Source organism: Falco punctatus (assembly GCF_963210335.1).
Source record: "Falco punctatus genome assembly, chromosome: 8".
Classification (NCBI taxonomy): Eukaryota; Metazoa; Chordata; class Aves; order Falconiformes; family Falconidae; genus Falco; species Falco punctatus.
Genome location: NC_137588.1, coordinates 15,115,216 through 15,135,390, shown reverse-complemented (window position 1 = coordinate 15,135,390; position 20,175 = coordinate 15,115,216). Strand labels below are relative to the sequence as shown.

At 38.4% G+C, this 20,175-nt stretch overlaps 1 protein-coding gene and 1 long non-coding RNA gene across 6 annotated transcripts in view; one reads left to right on the top strand and one right to left on the bottom strand.

The window, feature by feature from the left end:
- LOC308068896 overlaps positions 1-8,370 on the bottom strand; it is a 39,654-nt gene extending 31,284 nt beyond the window's left edge. The window contains exon 1 of the long non-coding RNA XR_013930181.1: positions 201-8,370. This is a non-coding gene — a long non-coding RNA (uncharacterized lncRNA). The remainder of the gene's footprint in view (positions 1-200) is intronic.
- PARD3B (par-3 family cell polarity regulator beta) overlaps positions 1-20,175 on the top strand; it is a 412,825-nt gene that overhangs the window by 163,801 nt on the left and 228,849 nt on the right. For all 5 annotated transcript variants that reach the window (XM_080400254.1, XM_080400256.1, XM_080400255.1 and 2 more), the window contains 2 exons: positions 8,380-8,471; positions 18,701-18,787. In XM_080400254.1, coding sequence (XP_080256380.1) covers positions 8,380-8,471; positions 18,701-18,787 — 179 coding nt within the window. The remainder of the gene's footprint in view (positions 1-8,379; positions 8,472-18,700; positions 18,788-20,175) is intronic.

Here is a 20,175-nt window from a genome sequence, read left to right as displayed (position 1 = left end):
CCTAATACTGCTTTGTAATGTCTAGTTGGCTTGCACTGCAGGCAGAGAGCTCATAGGCAATTAAAATCAGCATGATAAATGGAGGAGAGGTCTAATAAACATATCCTCTGTTTTAAAGGTGCCAGTGGTCATGTGGCTGGCCAGTATCCTTTCAGTAATTATTCCAATATCGAGAGCTCCTAAAAGTTGCAAACACTTACCATATTACTTACGTTTCCAGTAGTTTTTTGGTTGGTGTTGGTGTGTGGTGTCGGTCTCCATGTCCTCACCCACCCACTCCCACACCCAGAGAAACATTTCCTTTAACTTCAGGAATTGGTTCTTGGCCGGTAGAGGTGCTAAATCCAAATATTTATCAATATGCTATTAATGCCTTTAAAAGCAACTTTCTACTGCTTTGGAAAAGACATAGCTCACACCTCACCGTGGAAATTCTTAAAATGTTGGGCTTAAGTCCAGAGTTTTATATACAGGAAAGCTACTTCTAGAGACTTTTAACTGAGGCAATTTTTCCATCTTTCTTTTCCTCAGAATCCTTCACAAAGGGAAATACTTAGGCACTCAAGCTGTACCTCTTTCTTCCCTTCACCCATGCAAAACAACTGCCAAGAAAGGTGTGAACTCCAGTGCTGTTCCAGCTAGTGGAATTCCCCCACCTCCTCAATATTAGAGAAGTTTTTCATCTGAGCACTCTTGGAAAGTTTCATGACCAAAATTATACATAACATTTTATTTCTCCAGGTCTTAAACAATCCTTGCTGCTCTTGAAGAACTTACTACTTGGGTAGGAGTTTTAAGAAACAGAGCATTGCCATAATCTATGCAGAAAATGCTCCTCAGCTAGATTTTTTGAGTGGTTGAGACAGGGAACAAACAGGGAGTAGGCAGAGGAGGAAGGGTTAGGGAGAACATTTTGAAGGGTGGTGTTGGCAAGATGTGTTTTACAGGAAGAGTTTGATCATTTCCAGAAGAGCTCAATGGGAGCTGAGGTCAGAAACTGGCTGGTGTGGCTTGCGTCCCTGAAGAACTGAAGCTCCTCTTATTTTTGGTTCCTGCTGACTCCTGTGCTCCCTAATTGCTGTGTTTAATATTAACAATATCTTGCCCATGTAGAAGGCAGGGGCTTCAAGTTGCCTGCTGAACTTAGAACAGTGGTAATTAGGAGGGCAGAAGACATTGCCTCCCATGCTTAACCCCATGAGGTACTCTTTCTCCTTGGCTTCTCAGTGTGAGAGCACCTTGTTCACTACTGAGAATTTGCCCTCATACTCTTGACAGTTATTGTTGACTGCTGAGCTCTAGGGCATAAGCAATAATTTCAAGATATGTGTGTGTGCATAAGATGTTCCTGTCTCACTTTTCATGACAATACTGAGTACTCAGTTGAACTGTGCGGGTGATAACGGTGTCTCCTAATCTGTTTCAGTGCAAAGTGGCCCAGAGCAGTTGGACCTGTCGGGGCGGGGGTTTCAGCCTGCTTGGTTTTTGCATTGTACACCAGTGTGTGTAATCCACCAGTGCAGTTCAGCTGTGTTGATAACCCCGAGCAGAGAGCTGTTAGCAAACAGTTTGGGGGAATAATTCCTTGCTCCAGACTGATTCCTAGGAGAGTGTCTTTTTATGCCCTTGGTTTAAAATGTCTTTTTCAGTGTCCAGACCATAGCTCACGACAACATTCAAGAAATCCATTGGTAGTTGAGAGGGGGAAGATGTTGCTGTTGTGGTTCCTGAAACTGTCATGTAATTGCTAAAAGCCGTACTGTATTATGGCTTTGCTTTGTGTTGTGCTAATTAAAAATGAATCCACTTGCATATTATTAAAAATTTCTGAAGATGTACAGCTATTATGTTGAAAAATATCTTTTAGCAGTCCAGTAGAATACATTTCAATTGGCACTATTGAAAGAATCTGTATGATTTTTATTTTCATATTTGTTGCCTGCCTAAAAATCATCTTTAGCAAGTGATTAATTGCATTTGTAGATACTGCACAATTGCATCAATTATCCATTTCAAATGAATCTCATTCTGAATAGTTGAGAGGATGATGTAGTTTAATCAGTAAGTGAAATGGAAGTATTGTGAGCTGTTTAAAAATACTTAGCACGTTTTATGGAGGCAGAGTGATTTAAATCAAGCAGGATGCTGCAAAAATAAGAAATACGCAGTAACAAACACTAATATTTTTACTTTTGTTTAGCAGCATTTTATTAGCTTGCTTTGCATTGGTTGCCATCCTTGATATATTGATAATAGTCATACTGTAGGGATGTTAGATGGTTAGGAATTTTTTAATTGGGATAAATATGTTGTAGTTATAAATACAGTTGTTGAAGTATGACAGCTTGCATGTCTGTTGATCAATGTCTTCTCTTCCGGGCAAGCTCTGTGATGTTTAAGATCATGCTGAGCAACTTACTCAATTTTCTATTGTTGGTTGATTTTAAAAGGATGTTTGATATTTTATTACACTTAGAAAGGAAAAAAGGAAAATTGTATGTTAAGATAGCAAAATTAGTCTGGAAATTTTTTTTGAGGCAGCTTTATGCATGCTTTTGCAATGCTAAGCTGCTCTTAAATGTATTTCAGAATGTGATTTTGAGTGTCACGTAAAGCAGTGTGGGCAGGAAGACTGGTATTAGCTTGGTAATGAAAGGTTAGCTAAGCAGATGAAAGGCAGATACTGACACAAACTTTGTTTTCATATCTAATATTTGAATGATTTCAGGTTTTGTGTAACTCATTGAAAGGTGGTGTTTTACAATATGTAACGTTTAACCTATTCAGAGGCTCTGATTTTAATGCTCTTCTCCAGTTACGGGTTTTTTTTTTCCCACAAAGGTTTTTTAAGAACAGGTTTCTGCTAACTGAGACTCGTTACGTATTTTACTTGTCAGTGTTCCCTGGCCTTGAAATAGCCTGAGTCTGTACTCTGTAAGGAGTAAAGATAAAATAACTCTTTTCTTAATGTAGAGTTTTAGGACCACAGCTTCAGTTAGGCCCGTTGTGGATTTAAGGCTGAGTGGGGGAATCTAGACACTGATTTTAAGTCTAAAACTTTTTTAAAACTTGTGGTTTGCTGCACTCTTCTGCTTACAGTCTGAGGGTGACAGGAGTGCGGTAACAAAGGGGTACTGGTTATTGTGGTTGAACAAACTTTCTTAGCCATTTCAGAAATGCGTGTAGATGCACAACTTACGCTTTGTCCCAGCAGGTGTGAGCCACGGAGGAGCCTCTCTGAGCCACAGCCATGTACAATTGGCCAGAACTTGAAAACAGTGCTGTAATTAACTGCGGGATGGCACATCAACATGTGTGTAACTTCGGTTCGAATACGGTTATCGTATTTTAACCTGTGCTTGGCTGTTTAACTGAATGAAAAAGGGCCTTTATGTGCGTTCTTTGAGCTATATGGTCTTGAGGATCGTCTTCTGTATGCAATGTCAGCTGTTGCATTTGTTGCTGTAACCAAAAGTAAACACCTTAACTTTGTAACACGGACTAATTTGTGCGGCAATATTTATGAAAGTGCTGATTTTTAAAGCTAAAAATAGTGCTGTGGCTTCTTAAACTCATTCTGGCTGTCAGAAATGCTCATATGATCCTGAAAGTGTTGCTAAAAATGTTCGATTTTTAAATATGGTAATTAAAATTGTCTGTTGTGAGGGCAGTAGATGAGGCATTTCCTGCATTTGTAACCTAAGCATCCCTTTCACCCCCAGGTTTCCTTGCATCTGACCGTTTGTTATGTTGGTAGGAGCTGAACTCCCACTGAACCTTCTTGGAAGAAGGTTTGCTGTCAGCCGAGCAGGCAGAGTGCGGTCTGCAGCCTGCCGTCCTGCTCCCTGACCTTCTGCTTTAGGGTTTGGATGCCTTTCCTTTGTTTTAAAAAGCTGGTGCCCTCAGGGAATACAATACTATAAACTGGAATTCCAGTTTTACGTTTTCATTTCTAACTTTGTCATTAAAGCAAAGTTTCAGGTAAAGATACTTTCTCTTGGGTTTACCAGACTACTTCATTCCTAGTTTGAGTAGATACCATGTGTATTTCCTCTATTCATAGAACTTACTGATTTCCTTCAAGTTTAGTGTTTGATGACCGTTTTATACTCCAAGTAAACTCTGTACTCAGGATTTTCTCCAGTTGCTTATGTAGACTTCCTATTTTCTAAATTTATCTTAGGTTTGTCTCATGTTGGTTGTTGTTTAATAAGAATTTTTTTCCAAGTAAAAAAAAGAGGATGTTTTTTGCTACCTAGCTTTTCTAAAAGTGATGTGTTCGCAGTTTTATGCTACCTGCAAACTTACTTCTTGTCTTAAGAATAGTGTTCTGAGTCTACCAGGGAGAATAGAAGTGATTTAGGGTCCTTTTATAGCCGCTGGTGGCCTGTGGATATTTCTAAAGATGTCGTGCTGGGCGAGGTGGTATAGTCCACTCCTGGATAAACGTGTAAAATTTTGCTGCAGAAGAACCTCAATGAAAGATTTCTTTTTAGCTAAAATGTAATGCAAAGCTACACTATAACTGGTGTTTGGTTAGAGAACAGATCTGTTTGGTTGTTTTGGAATTTTTTAGGATATGAAAATCCAGTTTTTCTGAGTTGTGATGATAGTGAGAAAACAAAGCAATAGGGCTTGTCGGTAGCCAGGCTGTCAGGGTAGCTATCTGCTGTGCTAGCTGCTTAGGGCTGCACCCTTAGTTAGAAATAAAACCAGTTGTTTTGACTGTTTTCAGTCATTTGTGTATATCCTCCTTTTTTTCTAGCCAGAAATGGATACTTTCATGTCTCTGTCCAAAAGTGCCACTATTGCTTTTCCCCCCCCAGATGTTTTGTGTTTTTTATGAAATAGGCATTTCAAAAATTAAAGAAAAAATGGAGAACTTCTCATACTCCCTAACCTTAAAAAGACACATGACTGATGCCAGCATTTATTGTTGAGGCTAATATATGTCCATGCTGATGGTTGAATTGAGAAGACTGTGCATGTCCACGGAGTTGAAAATGTTACTGGTATGTACTCTGTCACTCTTCCTACTACCATGCATACGTGTTTACCTAATTTGAGAGCTCTCACATAATGAATATGAGATTTGGGTTACAGTTGTTGGCAGAGGGCTGTTATTGAATAGGATCCCTCTGTTTTGCTTCAGTCCTAATTTGAAGACCATGATTTTTGCAGCACTAAGAAAAATTGCCTAAATCAAATTATTCCTGTGTAAACAAACTAAAAATACTTCCACTGTTCTTAGACATGTGCTTTCTTGGCTTTTGTGTTTACCACGCCATTTTACATTTTATTCCTATTTCCTAAGTGAAAACTGCAATTCCGTCACTGTAAATCTATTACACTGTCAGCTGAATTTGAGGCAAGTTTTGGGAGTCAGTGTCATTAATTCTGCTAGTATTGAAAACCTGTCAGCCTTTAAAATATGAACAAGAGATTGAGAATTTTTGTGTGTATTGGATCATTGTCTTCTAACAATGTCTTTACTTGTGCATTGTTGGTTTGCTATCATTCTGCTAGCTGGGCAGGAGATGATCTGTTTAAATTTACTGTGCTTTTAATGGAGTGCTGAAGTATGAAAGGAATTTGTTCATTTGTAGTGATTGTTAAGTGACTGGAGCTCTGATGTCATTCTCAGAGAGCTCAATTATAATTTCAGTGTCATGATTCATGTTTCCTTGATCAGTTAGGCCTTTAAATATATCTGGCTTTGTGTTCACTGACGAGCATGTGATAATCTGTGGTATGTGTGAGCACTGTATGCCTTCAAATCAAAACAGGTGGTGGTGTGCAGGATGGGGGCTGTGACACTGAACCTGCCCCTGCAGCACCCTTCTGTCCAGATTATGAGAGGGTGGCTTTTCTTTAGGAACATTTAGCCTTAAATTAAAGTGGGGGGGGGGATATATAGAGAAATTAAGGCTTAAAAAAAATAATGGCTGTAATTGCTGTTATGGACTCCAAACTTCATTCTCCAGTTCCTCACAGAAGTTTGATCTTGTGGAATGATGAAAATGTGGGGCTGTCAGGCACTTCACAAGGCTGGACCATTATTTTCTGGCACAGAAATGAACATGCCTTGAAACATTTGTGACATGTTTATAAATCTGTTCTTGAAGACATCTACTGAAGGACTGATACCCCTAATATCTTAATAATCCTCTTAGCCAGCTTCAAGACACTTTTTGCTGATCTGGTCTTTAGCAGAAAAGGAAGCTGTTGGTTGCCATCTTTTTGTGAGAATCTCTTACTTATCTTGCAGTGTAACTGTGCCCTTAGCAATGTTGTGCTGTGTCACTAAAAAAATAATCTGAGATTAGACTTGTTGATCAAAAAAAATGGTTTCTTGTGGTTTAAAGTCTGAATCAGTCAACAGAAACGTGAGATGAGATTGTGTTCTGAACATAGTATTTGTCATTACTGTGAAATCTGTTTCCCAAGAAGTGGAGGTGGAGGACAAGTACGGGCGTAACCTCACTACAGCAAGAACAGTAGTAACAAAAGCCCAGTAACAGAAATAACGCAACTTCTCCAGGCTTGTGTAGGCTGCACAGGAGGCCTTAAATAGCATGAAGTTCTGAGGCGTGAGTAGCAAGTTCTCTGTCGTGCACGGAGTAGCACTGTGTTGCAGCTAGTGTCTGAAAGAAAAGAGAGTGTAGTCAATTCACAACCCCAAATCTGCTCATGGCTTGGCTATTTTCAGTCTTCCAAACGAAGAACCTTTGTAGCACCAGTGTTTTCAGTGGTTAGCTAAAGGAGGTTAGCTTTGTTGGGAGCATTATTGTTAAGGGTTTTCATCTGCTTCTGGCATCTGTTGCTATCAAGACGTTATCTTTTTTCAAGACGAAGTCAGCGTATGAAGGCTGTGTGTCGGATTTCTGTTGCTAATGCACTGCTTGAGGTTGAGTTCCTGATTTATGAGGTTAGTATGGAATATGCTTCATATAACAAGAATTGCTCCTTGACGTGTGGTTCCACTGTGAAAAGTGATTGGAAGAGATGGCACGTACTCACTACACATTTTTTAAAATAGTTCTTCCATTAGTGACAGAAGTTTGCTTTCAGCGAGCTATATTGGTCTTGTAGTGGAAGCCAAGTCTGTTGGCTTGTGCTCTGATTAGCACACACGAGAATCACTACCAGTATTATAGGTTCAAAAGTGGTGTGTGAACCAAAAGGGGATCCAATTTAATTTATATTCCAAGGGTTTGCTTGCAAGGCCAGACAGGATTATTTTCTAAAATGCAAAGCAACCCACTTTTGCCCCCAACTCTCCTGATACTTATTAACTGAAAAGAAGCTCTACAAATCTTTGAGGGACCAAAACCAACAAACCTTTAATGCCATCTTTCTGAATAGAGCCATCTTTTGAGAGAATTTGGAAGTTTTAAAGTACGGTGTAGAGCTTTTATTGGAAATTAAATTACCTATCTAGTTGGCTTTGTTCATTGAAGTTAATTTATAACATTGCTACCTTTTGCCTTGGGACAACATGATATAGCAAGTATATACACTGGAAAAATGTACCACTGCAAGAACAACAACAAAAATGATTAACTTTATCTAGTTAAGATCAAGCGCTGAATTGAATTCTCTTAGTGTGTTGACAGCTGAAGATTTATGTCTTCCAGCTATGTTCCCGTTGCAGAGTTGGCAGAAGTGACCTGTCCAAAGAAGATCTTTGTTACGGATTTTGCTCTGTTTACATTATTACCATAAGGGTCACAGTGAAGTACAGTACATTAAAGCTAATATATCACCTGCTGACAGTGTTCTTATCTTGTTGGACCCTCTTTCCCTCTCCCAGTATGAAAAAAAAAATAATGCAAACATTAAGACTCTAAGGATCACAAAAAGGAAGTTAAATAATAGCTTTCAAGAGTGTTACCATTAATGTCAGGTTTCCATGTGCACTGTATTTTTGTGTCTGGCCAAATGGTTATATAGTTTCTTTTTCTATGAAGTTACTGTGAAAATATCTTTACCAGGTAAATGCTACTAAGGCATAGAAGGAGCAGAAAAAAGCCATTGGGTTTGTCCAGGATCTGTGGAATCTATTTGTGAGACAGGAGGTGGCTCAAAATGGGCAAGAGTGACATTCAGGTCAGACAGGCAGGCAAGGAAGCAGTGCCGCAAGCTTTGCCAGTGGGAGCATGGCGGGGTTCTGGTGTGAGGAGCACGACTGTTTCTCCAAATGCTGTGTCACATACGCTGCACACAGAACAGGTCTTTCAGCCATCACTGTCAGTGATACGATGTTACTTAGGACTTGTTTACTCTTCTAAATATTGACTCAAAAATATAAATATAGCCATTGTTCTATATGCATAAGCATGTATGTAGTTTCAAATGTGCTTTGAAATCTCTCAACAGGGTGCTTCCCAGGTATCCTTTCAGGATGCGGAGATGAACCTCACTGGCCCCACAGAACTGTTGTTGGCTCAGAGGACCCGGCTCCCTATCAGGTAAGAACATCTTCTGTTCAGTGCTAACTCAAGTGTGATTTATCAACGTACAAAACAAGACTTCTCATTCCAGCTGCACCTGTGAATCTGCATTGTGCGCATCATCATGGTCTCTTCCTCCTCGTCCCTTTCCCATCCTAAAAAGGCACTCGATTCACAAACTGAAGCACGTATTTGCACATGACTGTCTTTTACCCTCAATGAATATGAATGACTTTATTGTGGTGTTAGTAGTGTAAGGCTAAGGGGGAAATACGCTACCATTGTGTGTTGTCTTTGTGCTTTCTGTTCAGTCCTGCCAAGTATTTGATGTCTTAAGATAGAGGATGTTCTTAGGTAGTATATTGTATAAATAACCAGTCGGCTAAACCATGTAATCCTAAAAGGATCTCTTTCAGTTAAAATATCACATCTGGTTTTGAGTAGTATGGTTGCTATATCCTGTAGTAGATTTTATATCTGTGCTTATACACTGTGAAAACTATAGCCAGTATTTGTAATACTTCCCCGTGGCTTGCCTCACTAGAGTAGTCAGATGGAATGCATCCTTTTCCTCTCTTCATTTATAACAAACCAGAGGTGGCCAGTGTTGTTGTAACTGAAGGTGGCAGTGGTCACATTGATAGTTTGGAAAATAACTTTGATTTTGACTGGTCTACATTTTGACTGAAACTTAGGTAAGTACATAATTTGTGTTGAAAGCCAATACAGTAAGATTTAAGAGTTGCATAGGTGAAACAAGTGGAAACTAGGTGTTCTCAAGAGGTTTAATAGTGAGCTTCAGGGTTTATTGTTCCTGAAATCACAGGGAAAATTCTAAATGGCTGAAATGAAATAAAAATATTTTTGCAGATTACATTTGTCATACAAAAATTAGCAGCCAGGCTGCAATACAGTGTTGCTAAGTAGGTCAGACACTTCCTCGGTGGTGCTAGTAGAGGATTTAACCTGGTAAATTTAGAGCAAAATGCTTCTGTGCTGCTATTCTCCTGTCCCACCATAAGCTTAAATTTCAGTTTTAACTGGTGACTCAGGATGTGCAGAAGTCACCTTTTTGAGTAGGGAAAGGAATTCAGTCCTTTGTCAAGTATGTTGTGTTTGTTGCAGAACTTAGTGGTATCATAGCATGTAGTCTAATGAAACTAAGAAGTGTTACGTGGCAAACTTGTGTGTGACAGCTAAAATGGCAAAAATTAATTTGTTTCAATTTTTATTATAGCAGATAATCATTGCTATAATTCTGCAGCTTATAGTTCTTTGTCAAGACAGTATAAAAGAAAAACCATGAAAAAAACAGTATCTGAATGCTTTAATCTTAAAGCATGTATCCTCATAAACACCTGAGGATTCCCATTTTACCTATGTGAGGTCTGGGAAGGAAGCATGAAGTTATATACGCAGAATCTGCGGGGAAGTTTGCAAGAGCAGAGACTCTGACCTTCATGGTCTTCTGGTCCACACCAGGATTTTGGTAGAAGGATCACCTTTCCTTTTAGAGCATATAAAAAATTTGTCTTCTGAACGGAGGAGTTAATTTTTTAGTTTTTCTAGTTCTTTGAGTCATCATTTAATTTCTTTTATGGGATTTTTTTTTTTTTTTTGTCTTGGTAAGGTTGTGATTTTCAATTCTTCCGTGTATTTTTCCTCCTTCTTGGAGACCTCTTGTCACCTACTTTGTATGCCTTTCTGTGGTTTCTTCTCTTGCATGCTGGTACTGATACATATTTTTAGAATGGTCTCATCATGAAAAGGAGCTGGAGAGCTCTTCCAGTTTCCTCTGCATCTGTCAGGCCTCTTAAGTTACGTGCTAGCTGATTAATGTTCATCATGCAGTTATAGAACTTGGTCACTTTAGTTGTTAAATATTTATTTTCTGTTATGGAATGTCACTAAAGAATTCTGCAGCTTGTTTCACTTGAGGTGGTTATTATGCATCACCAGATACATGCATTCATTTGTCTCTTGATCCATTAGTTTGTAATGAGGATTAATAAAGCTCTGTGCGTGCTATGCTCATTATTTACTGTTGTCCTTACGCTTTTACTAGGGTGGTTTAGATCATCTAAGGCCTCTTAGGAATTTTCTGACAGCATGTGATTGTTCATCAAGTTAAACAAGTCACTGCTTGCATTGGGGATCCTTCAGAAGCTTGAGGCATTACTCATTCGCTTTAATCTTCGTAACCTGATTGTGGTGGCCACTTGAAACATTGACAATGAGAAAGACCTCTGTGATACTTTTCAGAGGTATTCAGTTTTCTGAAATGGTCAGGTCTTCTCTGGCATGTTGCAGAACAGTTGATAATAAGCCTAGTTATCTGTAGATCTCTTAGGATTTTTGCTGAATTTGCAAACTTTCTTGATGGAGGAGTATGGAAGGAAAAGTGATAAAGAATACAGATTGGGGGCCACTCAGCTGATGCCTGAGTATCAAAGCATTGAACAGAGAGCAGAGGGAAAGCTGGCCGGAGCAAGGTATTCCCAAGAACCTTTCTGCACTGGTTGTAATTTTTTATTTTGAGACAAAATGAGCTGTCTTAATCTGGATTGAGATTGATGCATTAAGGAGAAACATTGGCCAGAAAAACCTGAAACACAAACAGAGAGAAAGGAGCAGTGTTTCTTTAAATGCAGAGTCCCAGTAAATTAATACTACTAAAATATGCCTTGCTTGTGCTTCCTGTGTCCTGAAGAGATTTTTAAAAACACTATTTTGCCTGCAAGTCTTGAGATGGGGGTAGTATGAGGATTTTTTCCTCAAAATTGTGAATTATATTCAATTATTTGTAATATATTCCAGTTTCTTCAAACAACTTAAGAGGAAATCAGAACACATTTTGTAAAGCAAAGTTAGTTGGTATTTCTGTGAAAATCACTGGAATTTCAAAAGTCAAAGAATTTAAATTTTAAGGTAATGATTGTGATTCTTGTATGGCTTTCTCCTTAAAAGTGCAGTGTTTTGGTTTTGTTTGGTTTTTTAAACTTTTTTCCAAAAGTTTTTTTCATTAGGAGTGATAGGTTTATAAAGGAAAACAGTGAGTCATTGGAGACCATGTATCTTATCTTACTGGTATCTTAATTTGAATATAAGTAAAAAAGGTCCTATTAATAGAATAATAATAATTAATAAAACTGTTTCTTCCGTAAGTAGTAAAACTAGCATCTTCATATCTCATTTGACTCTCTTTACACTGTTCTTTCTGAAAGGAAGTACTATTTATAATTCTGATTTTTGCAGTTATCTTTCTTGTATTTCAGAGATGTTAGGGCCATGAAGGACCACCAAGTCATGACACCTTAAGCCTACATTTTAATAAGCCATGTTAGTTAAGTGATGTTAATGAAGCTAATATTTAAGCCTGTGAGCTACTCCATGCTATGAAAGAAAGAAAACCACTATTGTCCCTGCAGCTTTAACTAAATACATTCTTCCCTGTCACTAAATTTGGTAATCACTATGACCTACAGCACTTAAGCAAAATAGCATCTAGTCACCTAAGAAAATTATCTGAGCCTTCTCACCAGAGCACCAACCTGTCTGAGGTCACTGTCCCTTCTCTTAACTACAGCCAATAATAGGTGTTTCAGAGGGAGGCAGAAAAAAAAAAAAAAGAGTACCGTGATTAATATTTTATGATTATGAAGTCTAGTCCGTTGAAGTTAAAGGCTTCAGACCTGGCTCGTTTTATGTTTCTCTCTAAGCAGGAAAATCATTCCATTTGAAGAAAACTAGTTCACTGATTTAAGTAGGTAAAATTAGTTGTATGTTGGATAAATGGAACGAGTGGCAGTGTGGAGGATTTTTTAGCTACTGTATTCAGAAGCTAATAGGAAGGAGGTTTCTTGGCTTGGATTCTCTTAAAAAATTCATTTTAACAGTACTGGGCAACTTTTCAGGACAGTATCTTTTGGGAGTCTGAAAATTTTAATTTGACCTTTGGGGAGCTGAACTTTGCTAGAAGAGAGACTTGAAACCTTGGGTTATAGGCACTTTTTTAAAAAAATGGAATAAATAAATACAGGACTAGTGACTATCCTCTTGTAATTTCTGAAGGTGGATTTTTAAATTTATTTCCTAGTAAAGATGATGTTTAGAGTAAGTGAAGCCAAGCTAATGCCATGAGTGTATAAAATTTGGTATTTTTTCCTTGCTTCCCTTCATGTCCCGGACTAGGACTGAAAGATTTTTAAAGTAACAGCAGGGTCTTGATACTCTACAGAGGTCAGGTAGAAATTCAACACAACCTTTAACGCACACTACACATAGAAAATACTGGTTTTGAAAACCTTGCTTTTCTTAGTAAAAATGACGGTGTTAAGGAACAGTAAACACAAATCTGCTTGGAAGTGGATGTTTACATTATTAGCAGGATTAGTTGGAACTCAAAGGGTAATTTATGCGTAGATAATTCATTACGTGTTTTCATTATGTTCTGTTTTGCTGTCTGCCCACTTCTTTTTAGCAGAGGTCAGGGTCAGTTCCTTGGTTTAAGCACTGTAGATACATAATTAAAGCGTAACGACAGCGTTTTTTTCTTCTCTGTATTTTCCTTTTTTTTTTTTAACCTACTGTGCCTTTCATTAATCTAACAACACAGATTTGGAACAACTTGATTTAAAGAAAAAAAGACACAAAAACCTGGTGCCTGCAGGCTGGCTGTTTTTTTCTCTAAACGTTTAGACAGTTAATCTTGTGAGAACTGATTGATTGATTGATTTATTGGGGGGGGGGGCGGGGCAGGGAACTGGATTTCAGTAGCATTTTTGCTAGATCAACATCTTTTTGTTAGGAGCAGGTGATTAGTTACCTCCTGAAACCTGAAAGTGGAAGATTCTGACATTATTTCATAGTAAATATTTAAATTTTGTGGATAGTTTTAGTTTTGTGTAGAATGGAGCAGCTGAAATGCGAGTGCCTCCTCTAACAGAGGTTGAGCAGTTTCCTTAACTGTTTGGAAAACTCCTTTTCGACTGCCTGTTCAGTTGCTTTCCCTTCTCCGTGTAGGGTGCTCTCCATCCCTACTTAGATACTGCTCAGATTTTCATTACTTGAGTGTGTTCACTCTATTTAACATCTTGAGCTCCAGTTTCTTGTTCAGGCCTTTCAAGACATTTTTGTCAGAGCTTTGAGCATGCAGTTTAAAAGAGGGAAGGAGAAATGTGGAAAAAGGGGTAGGAGGCGGTTGGGAAATATGCTGACAGCTTTAGTTGAGCTGGCTACTCAGGAAGCCTCTCTGGAAAAATGGGTGCAAATACTTTATTACCATCAGTAACCGTACTGTTTTGATTAGTAGTGGTAGTACATGGACAGTCATCACCCTTTTTATTTGGATAAATCTGTGTATGCTTCCTCTTGAAAATTCCCTTTAATAACCTGACCTCGCCTGTCTGCCTGTGCTCGCTACCAAATGTCAGGTACCCCTTATTACTGGGTGGTCTCCTCCCCTGGAACAGCAGCGTTGGCTGGTGGTGCTGGAGGTGCAAGTGAAGAGCAAGCAGGGAAGTAGCTTAACTTCCATCTGTGAGCTTTGTGCATCTGAGTGACATTTTCTTTGCCTTTTTGCTGTGGTCAATAAAACCACCACAAAGCGTGTTCAGAATATCAGCTGTGCTTTTCTGATTGCAAGGGAAACATTGACATCCTGCGCTAAGAGGTTTTTCCAGATATAGCAGCTTACTAATCTGTACCTTTTCTTAAAAACATCTGAGGAATTTAGTGATCTATCGAAAGATTCTGGCTTTGTCATGTTGTGCCTGGGTGGAAGACTTACATGCAAGTGTTGAATAAGACTAAAATGGGAAAAGAATATGCCAGTGGAATGATAAATAATTGGCCTGCGTTTACTCAGGCAGTAGATTCTTGTGACACACACGATGACAAGTTTTGCCCAGTAACCCATGCAGAAAGCAGCTTTCTCTGAGGTGCTGTCTTCAGTACGTTGCAAGACCAATCTGCTTTAGGCTGCACCTGCTGCATTCTCCAAGAGCAATCCTACTAAGATTCTTCTAGCATTGGTAATTGGGGAAGGTCAAAGTGAACCAGGTCATGCCGCAAAACTCCCAAATGTTTATTTCTGGAGAGACATCCCTTTTAAGCATTAGTGTGCTCAGTGTTTGAGATTGGGTCTTCAGTATTATTGGATAGTTTGCAGAGGAGCTTTCAACCAACAGATCTTTTCCCATTGCATAACTGACAAACTGCAAATTCTTGATGGAGTTTTCAGGAGAGGGAGCTATAGTATTCGACAGCAAGGGCGCTGCCAATCTGATCGGAATGTGCAACACTGCATTTAAATTTAGCTTTCCGTCTTACAAATGGACTGCTGTGCATGCTCACTATACACATGCATGCATCCTCTCTATCTCTCTTTTTGCTAAACTGTACTCATCAACGTTTTTAATATTATGCATGGCAAGCCTTCCTGACAAATGTGATAGACTGTAAAGAATCTGGCAGAAATCAATAAACATCAAGCAGTGAAGAATTTAAATAGTAAATGATGACAGCTTCTTCAGGTTAAAAATCAATAGTACAGTGTTGAATGTGGTCTTGGATGCCACAATCAGGTCATGCTAGGCAGGTGTTCTCTTTGCACAGAGACCTCCAAGGCACCTTCAGTGCAGCAAGAGTAAGGGAGGTGCCAGCATCCATTTAAAGAAGCCTGAGTCCATGTGTCTAGTTGGGGTGAACCCTGCAGCCGTGATAAATTGCACGGAGATAAATGCTTTTTAAAAAATACACTTAATTGCTGTAAGAACACATCTATATGTGTCCCATAGAAATTGGGCTGCAAAGTCAGCAAGGACAGTGCTGTCTGAGGTAGGAGCTCTGTGTGCTCCTTGAAAAACATGCAAAAGATACTAGCGGTGTAGGACACGAGGCACCCTCTGTGCATTGCTCACCAATGCTCCCGGCTTCTCATCCCCAGCTACCAGTTGGACACCAGGTCTTTTATACTGACTCAATAGGCCAGTCTTGGTTTTTTCTTTTACTGCAAAAATGTACTTGGGATGTATAGGGGAGACTCAAAATAGAAGTAGGTCACTGGTAGGTTACTAACTTTCGGAATTTATTTTTTTCCTATTTTGGGGGTTGTGGTGTGTGGTTGTTTTGGGGTTTTTTTAGTGTCTGTAGAAAACACATAAATTACTCTGTTGTCAGTATCACAGCTATCAACTGGCAGTGGAGACCCATTCTGCGTTTTCCCATCCTCTTCGTTCAGTTTTTTAACTTCACTCCATCAAACTGAAGAGTCCCAGCACCTTGGTGTCCCTTGTGCCTGTGGCGTTTAGTACTTAGTATTCTTAAAGCTCACGCTGTTTGGGATCTCAGTCAGCTATGGCTCTATTCCCGAGTACTTTCTCCAGCACAGTGTAAACTGTAAGCCAGTGTGGTGCACTGCTGGAGTTCAGCTGTTCTTGTGGGCAGATTAAACCTGCTGGAAGATGGACACCATGAGCGAATGATGTCAGATTTTTCCGAGTCTCTAATCTTTGAGGTTCCTAAACAACAACAAAAATGCCGAATCCTAGATATCCTGATTTTTAATTGATTTAACTGTCAGGCTTTCATAGATAAAATATAAAAATATGTCCTAAAAGATCTGTTAGAGTTGTTGTGAAGGGCAGTTTACTTCTCCGATGTAACAGAGAATCACATTTGTTTGAGAATTAAAAGTCATTCTGACTAATTTTTTTTTTAATAAAAAATATAATTCTGAAGAACCTTTTTTATGTATGTGTATACAGAGTGACCTCTTACTCTGGATATTTAGTGCTTTGATATGTCCATAAGTTTCAGGATGTGCCACAATGTTTTTAAAAGTAATGTACAATGTACATGTGGGCTATTTGTTTTCACAAAGAAGCCTGTTTTTCTTAGTATGTAGATTTCATGTTAGATTTAAAAATAAACTTGTATGTTTTCTTTGGCTTTGAGCCCACTTGTAACTGTAAGTGCATTGATTTAATATGACAGCTAGCCTGTCTATCATGATAGCCCTCAAAAAAATTCCTGCTCTGTTTTACAGTTGCTTGGGAAGACAGCTCCTCCCGTGAGTACTGAAGCAACATGGGGTTATCTGGGGACAGCTGTAACTTGCTTAAGTTTTCCAAGTACAAATGAAAGTCCATTCACTACTACTGATTATTTTCTGGATCTGTAGGATTTGTCTACTGAATTTGCTCATATGTTTTGATTCTATAGAAGTTCAAAAGACATAAAAGTAGCCTTTTTTTTTTTTTTTTTTGTCTCTGTTAAGAGAATTGGAGGAAGTAGAAGAAGGAACTGAAAGAAGAATTAATTTCCTGTGCATGCATTTTTGAGGTTTTGGTAACCACCTTGATTAGCTATTCTGACCATTTTCACTAGACAAAAATGTTTTCTAAAAAAACTTACAGGAAGATTTTGTCAGGACTTCTGTTTAATTCATGAAGAGAGAAGAATACAGGAAATAAAAAAATCAGCAAGTAGAAATGCCTGTTAATCATGCCTGTGTTACAAATACAGTAGCATGAAAATCTGTTGTGTTGAGATCAGTGGTGGTTTGTTTTTCAGGGTCTGTCCGTTTAAGGTTTATGGTATACAAATTCATTCTAGTGTCACCCTTTTTGGAAGAATAATTTTTAGAAAGAAACAAGCCCTCTCCAAAACTCCCAACAAACAACTCCCACTCCCCCAAACTCCAAAACCAAAAGAAAATTATATAAACCAGTTCTATTTCATATTTAGCTGGCCAAGCTAAGAATTACTGTATCTAGGGCAAGTTGCTTCTGATTAATCATTCTGGAACTGGAGGTTCATAACAAAATAAGAAAATACTCATGCTTTATTAGGGAAACAAAGACAAATTAGGAAGAATTTGTCTTAAGATCATTTGCAGTAATTCTCCTCCTTTTGGGAGAGCTTAGCTGTGCCCTGTGTTTTTATGTTGTGTCTCATCTGATGTAACTGTGTTGTCACTTCAAGGGTGGTCACAGATTCATCCCTTATACCTGTGTATTTCTGCTGATTCTTGAATCAAATCAAATGATCATAAGACCATGGGTCAGTGAGATTAGTCAGCTGATCCCAGAGGACATCGTTGTACTAGGAAAACATCATTTGCGGGGGAGGATGGGGTGGTGCGCAAGAGTTGTCTTGGTCGTTTTTCTCACCCTGCGGATGTGCACTCTGGATCTGTTGTGTGGCTTTTGGGGAGCGAGCACAAGTCTTTTTTCGCGGCAGAAGCCTGCACCTGCATCAGTTAGGCTGAACGTTTAACTCGTGGCAGTATATAAAGTGGCCATTTGGTTCAGTTTTACGTGTTCTGTAAATGTTATAGGATTGGCATGCAAGTGTAGAACTTCTTACAGCTTGAATGCATTAGTGTTCTACTGTAAATGGAAATACCCGGTAGTTGTCCACTGGCCACTAATCCTGAGCGTTGATGGTGTTCAGTACAGTTTGAGGGGAGGGTGTTCCAGTACTTGTCGACTAGTATAGAAAGAAGGAATATAATCTGTTAGGATACAGACTTTACTCCTTTCTTTACATTTTTTTAATGTTTTAGCCAATTCAAATACCTTCCTTTTCAAGTATGATCACCCAGAATAGAGTTAAGGTCGCTGTACTCAATAGGAAGTGAAACAGCACATAGCCGTGAAACAGCAAAAATCGGTTAGAGATAATACAGGGGTTTGATAATGGTGTTTGAGGAAGGAAACTTCCTGATAAAATGTGCTGAGTTGCAGTTTTGATGACAGTTTGTTTCGTTCTTTGTTTGTAAGTGAATTTATATGCAACTGAGGGCAGAAATAAAGTTATTTAAATATGATTTGACTAATCTGCTTACTGGCTAGATGTCCTTATTGTGTGATCTTCATGTTTATAATGTGTCTACATGGAGACACTGACTGAAGCAGCTGACATGGAGCTTAAATTAAAAACACATAGAACTTTTTTTTTAATGGTGAAGTCTCTTCTGACTTAAAAGCTTTTTCTGTAATATTCTGGTTAATTTACTTAAGGGTTGGCTTAGGAAAATGTCTAGTACTTGGTGTCTTTCCTTTGCAAAGTATACAAATGCTATGTGTCTAAAAAAATTCAAAGAATTCAATAGCCATTTTACATTTCATCATATTTTTATACATTAGTGAGCTCTGAGTCAAATATTTTTTCTATCCTTTCTGCTATCTGATCACTCAGGAATTTGTTTTTAACGGAGGATGTTTCCCTGTGCTCTTTTTTAGTGAAATGACAAAAACAGTGGAGATTTCTGGGGAAGGTGGACCCTTGGGAATACATGTAGTGCCCTTTTTTTCATCTTTGAGTGGAAGGTAAGATATTTTCTGCATTGCTCAAGAAATGTATTATGTATTAATGAAAAGATTTCAGTTGTGGTTCTTTTACAATACCTGCTATTTAACCATAAGGAGATGAAACGCTTAAAAGAAAATTGGTTTATGATACTCTTTCATTACCAAAATATTTACTAGTCTAAGATACATACCGAACAATACCAACCTCTTTTTCTTATGTGTCCTTTTAGTTGCATCTGCTGTAGAATAATAGTAAAGGTGTGGGGGCTAGGGGGTTAGTTGTTTTTTTTTGTGGTGTTGGGTGGGTGTTGGGGGTGTGTTATTTTTTTTTGTTTGGGGTGGTGGTAGTTGTCATCAGTGCCACCACCCCACCCCCCAGTTGGATTTTTCTGCATAAGTCCTTTCTTAGTGACGTATCAGACAAGAAATGTCAAAAAATTTGCTTTCCTGGTCATGCCTCATATTTTTCAAGCCACCTTTCAGATTTGGTTGTAGAGCATTTATAAAATGTGCACTATACCATGAACTTTTCTTTGTCACAATACAATTACTTTAATTATAAATGATTTAGCATAGTCTGTTGAGATCACAAAAGCCTATTATAGCAGCATGCTCATATTGATGTACTGTAGTTAAGACTGTGTCAGCGTTTTCATTATAACTGTTTTTCAAGCTATGTAACTCAAATGTAAAAAAATTTAAATAAATAAATAATTCTAGGCTGAAATTTGACATACAGAGTCTTAGTTGGAGAGTTAATTTGACACTGGCAGCCCTGAATAAGAGATGGGAAATTGCCAGAACCGTTAGTGACACTACTTTATAGTAAAATGGCTGCCTGTAACACAAAGACAATTATTGCAAAAGTAGAAACTGTCTAATTCTTAAATGGTTTTTTTTTTTCACTTGTCAACTTTAACGTGGGACAGAGAATGTGAGGGATTAAGTTGCCTTGTAAAGATCTGTGTGTGTAAACACTTTCTCAGCAAGATCTGAGTTTGTAAGTGGACCCAAATTCATTCAGAATGTTTTATTTGCCAAAAGGGAAACTAGATGTCCACCTGCTGCCTAGAAAAAAGTCTTCACTGTCTCAAGAAGAAAGTTGGTCTTTGATGGGAACTGTAGAATATCTGAGTTGTGTCCTTGATTTTGCAGGCTGCCTGTTTGTCTTGAGAAGGGCACTTGTGTGTTTTATCCCACCATGAAGCACAGACAATAGTTCTTTGTTATAGGTGTGCCATAGGGGTTGTAGTGTACACACTGTGTTTCAAGATCATTAGGTAAAAAATGTGATGAAATCGCAAGCTATTAAAATCAGTAATTATTGTGACTGTAACACTGTTCTGAAGTATCCCTGTGTTGGGTGCAGCTTTTGAAGACATTCATGAAGAAAAAGTGACATGTGT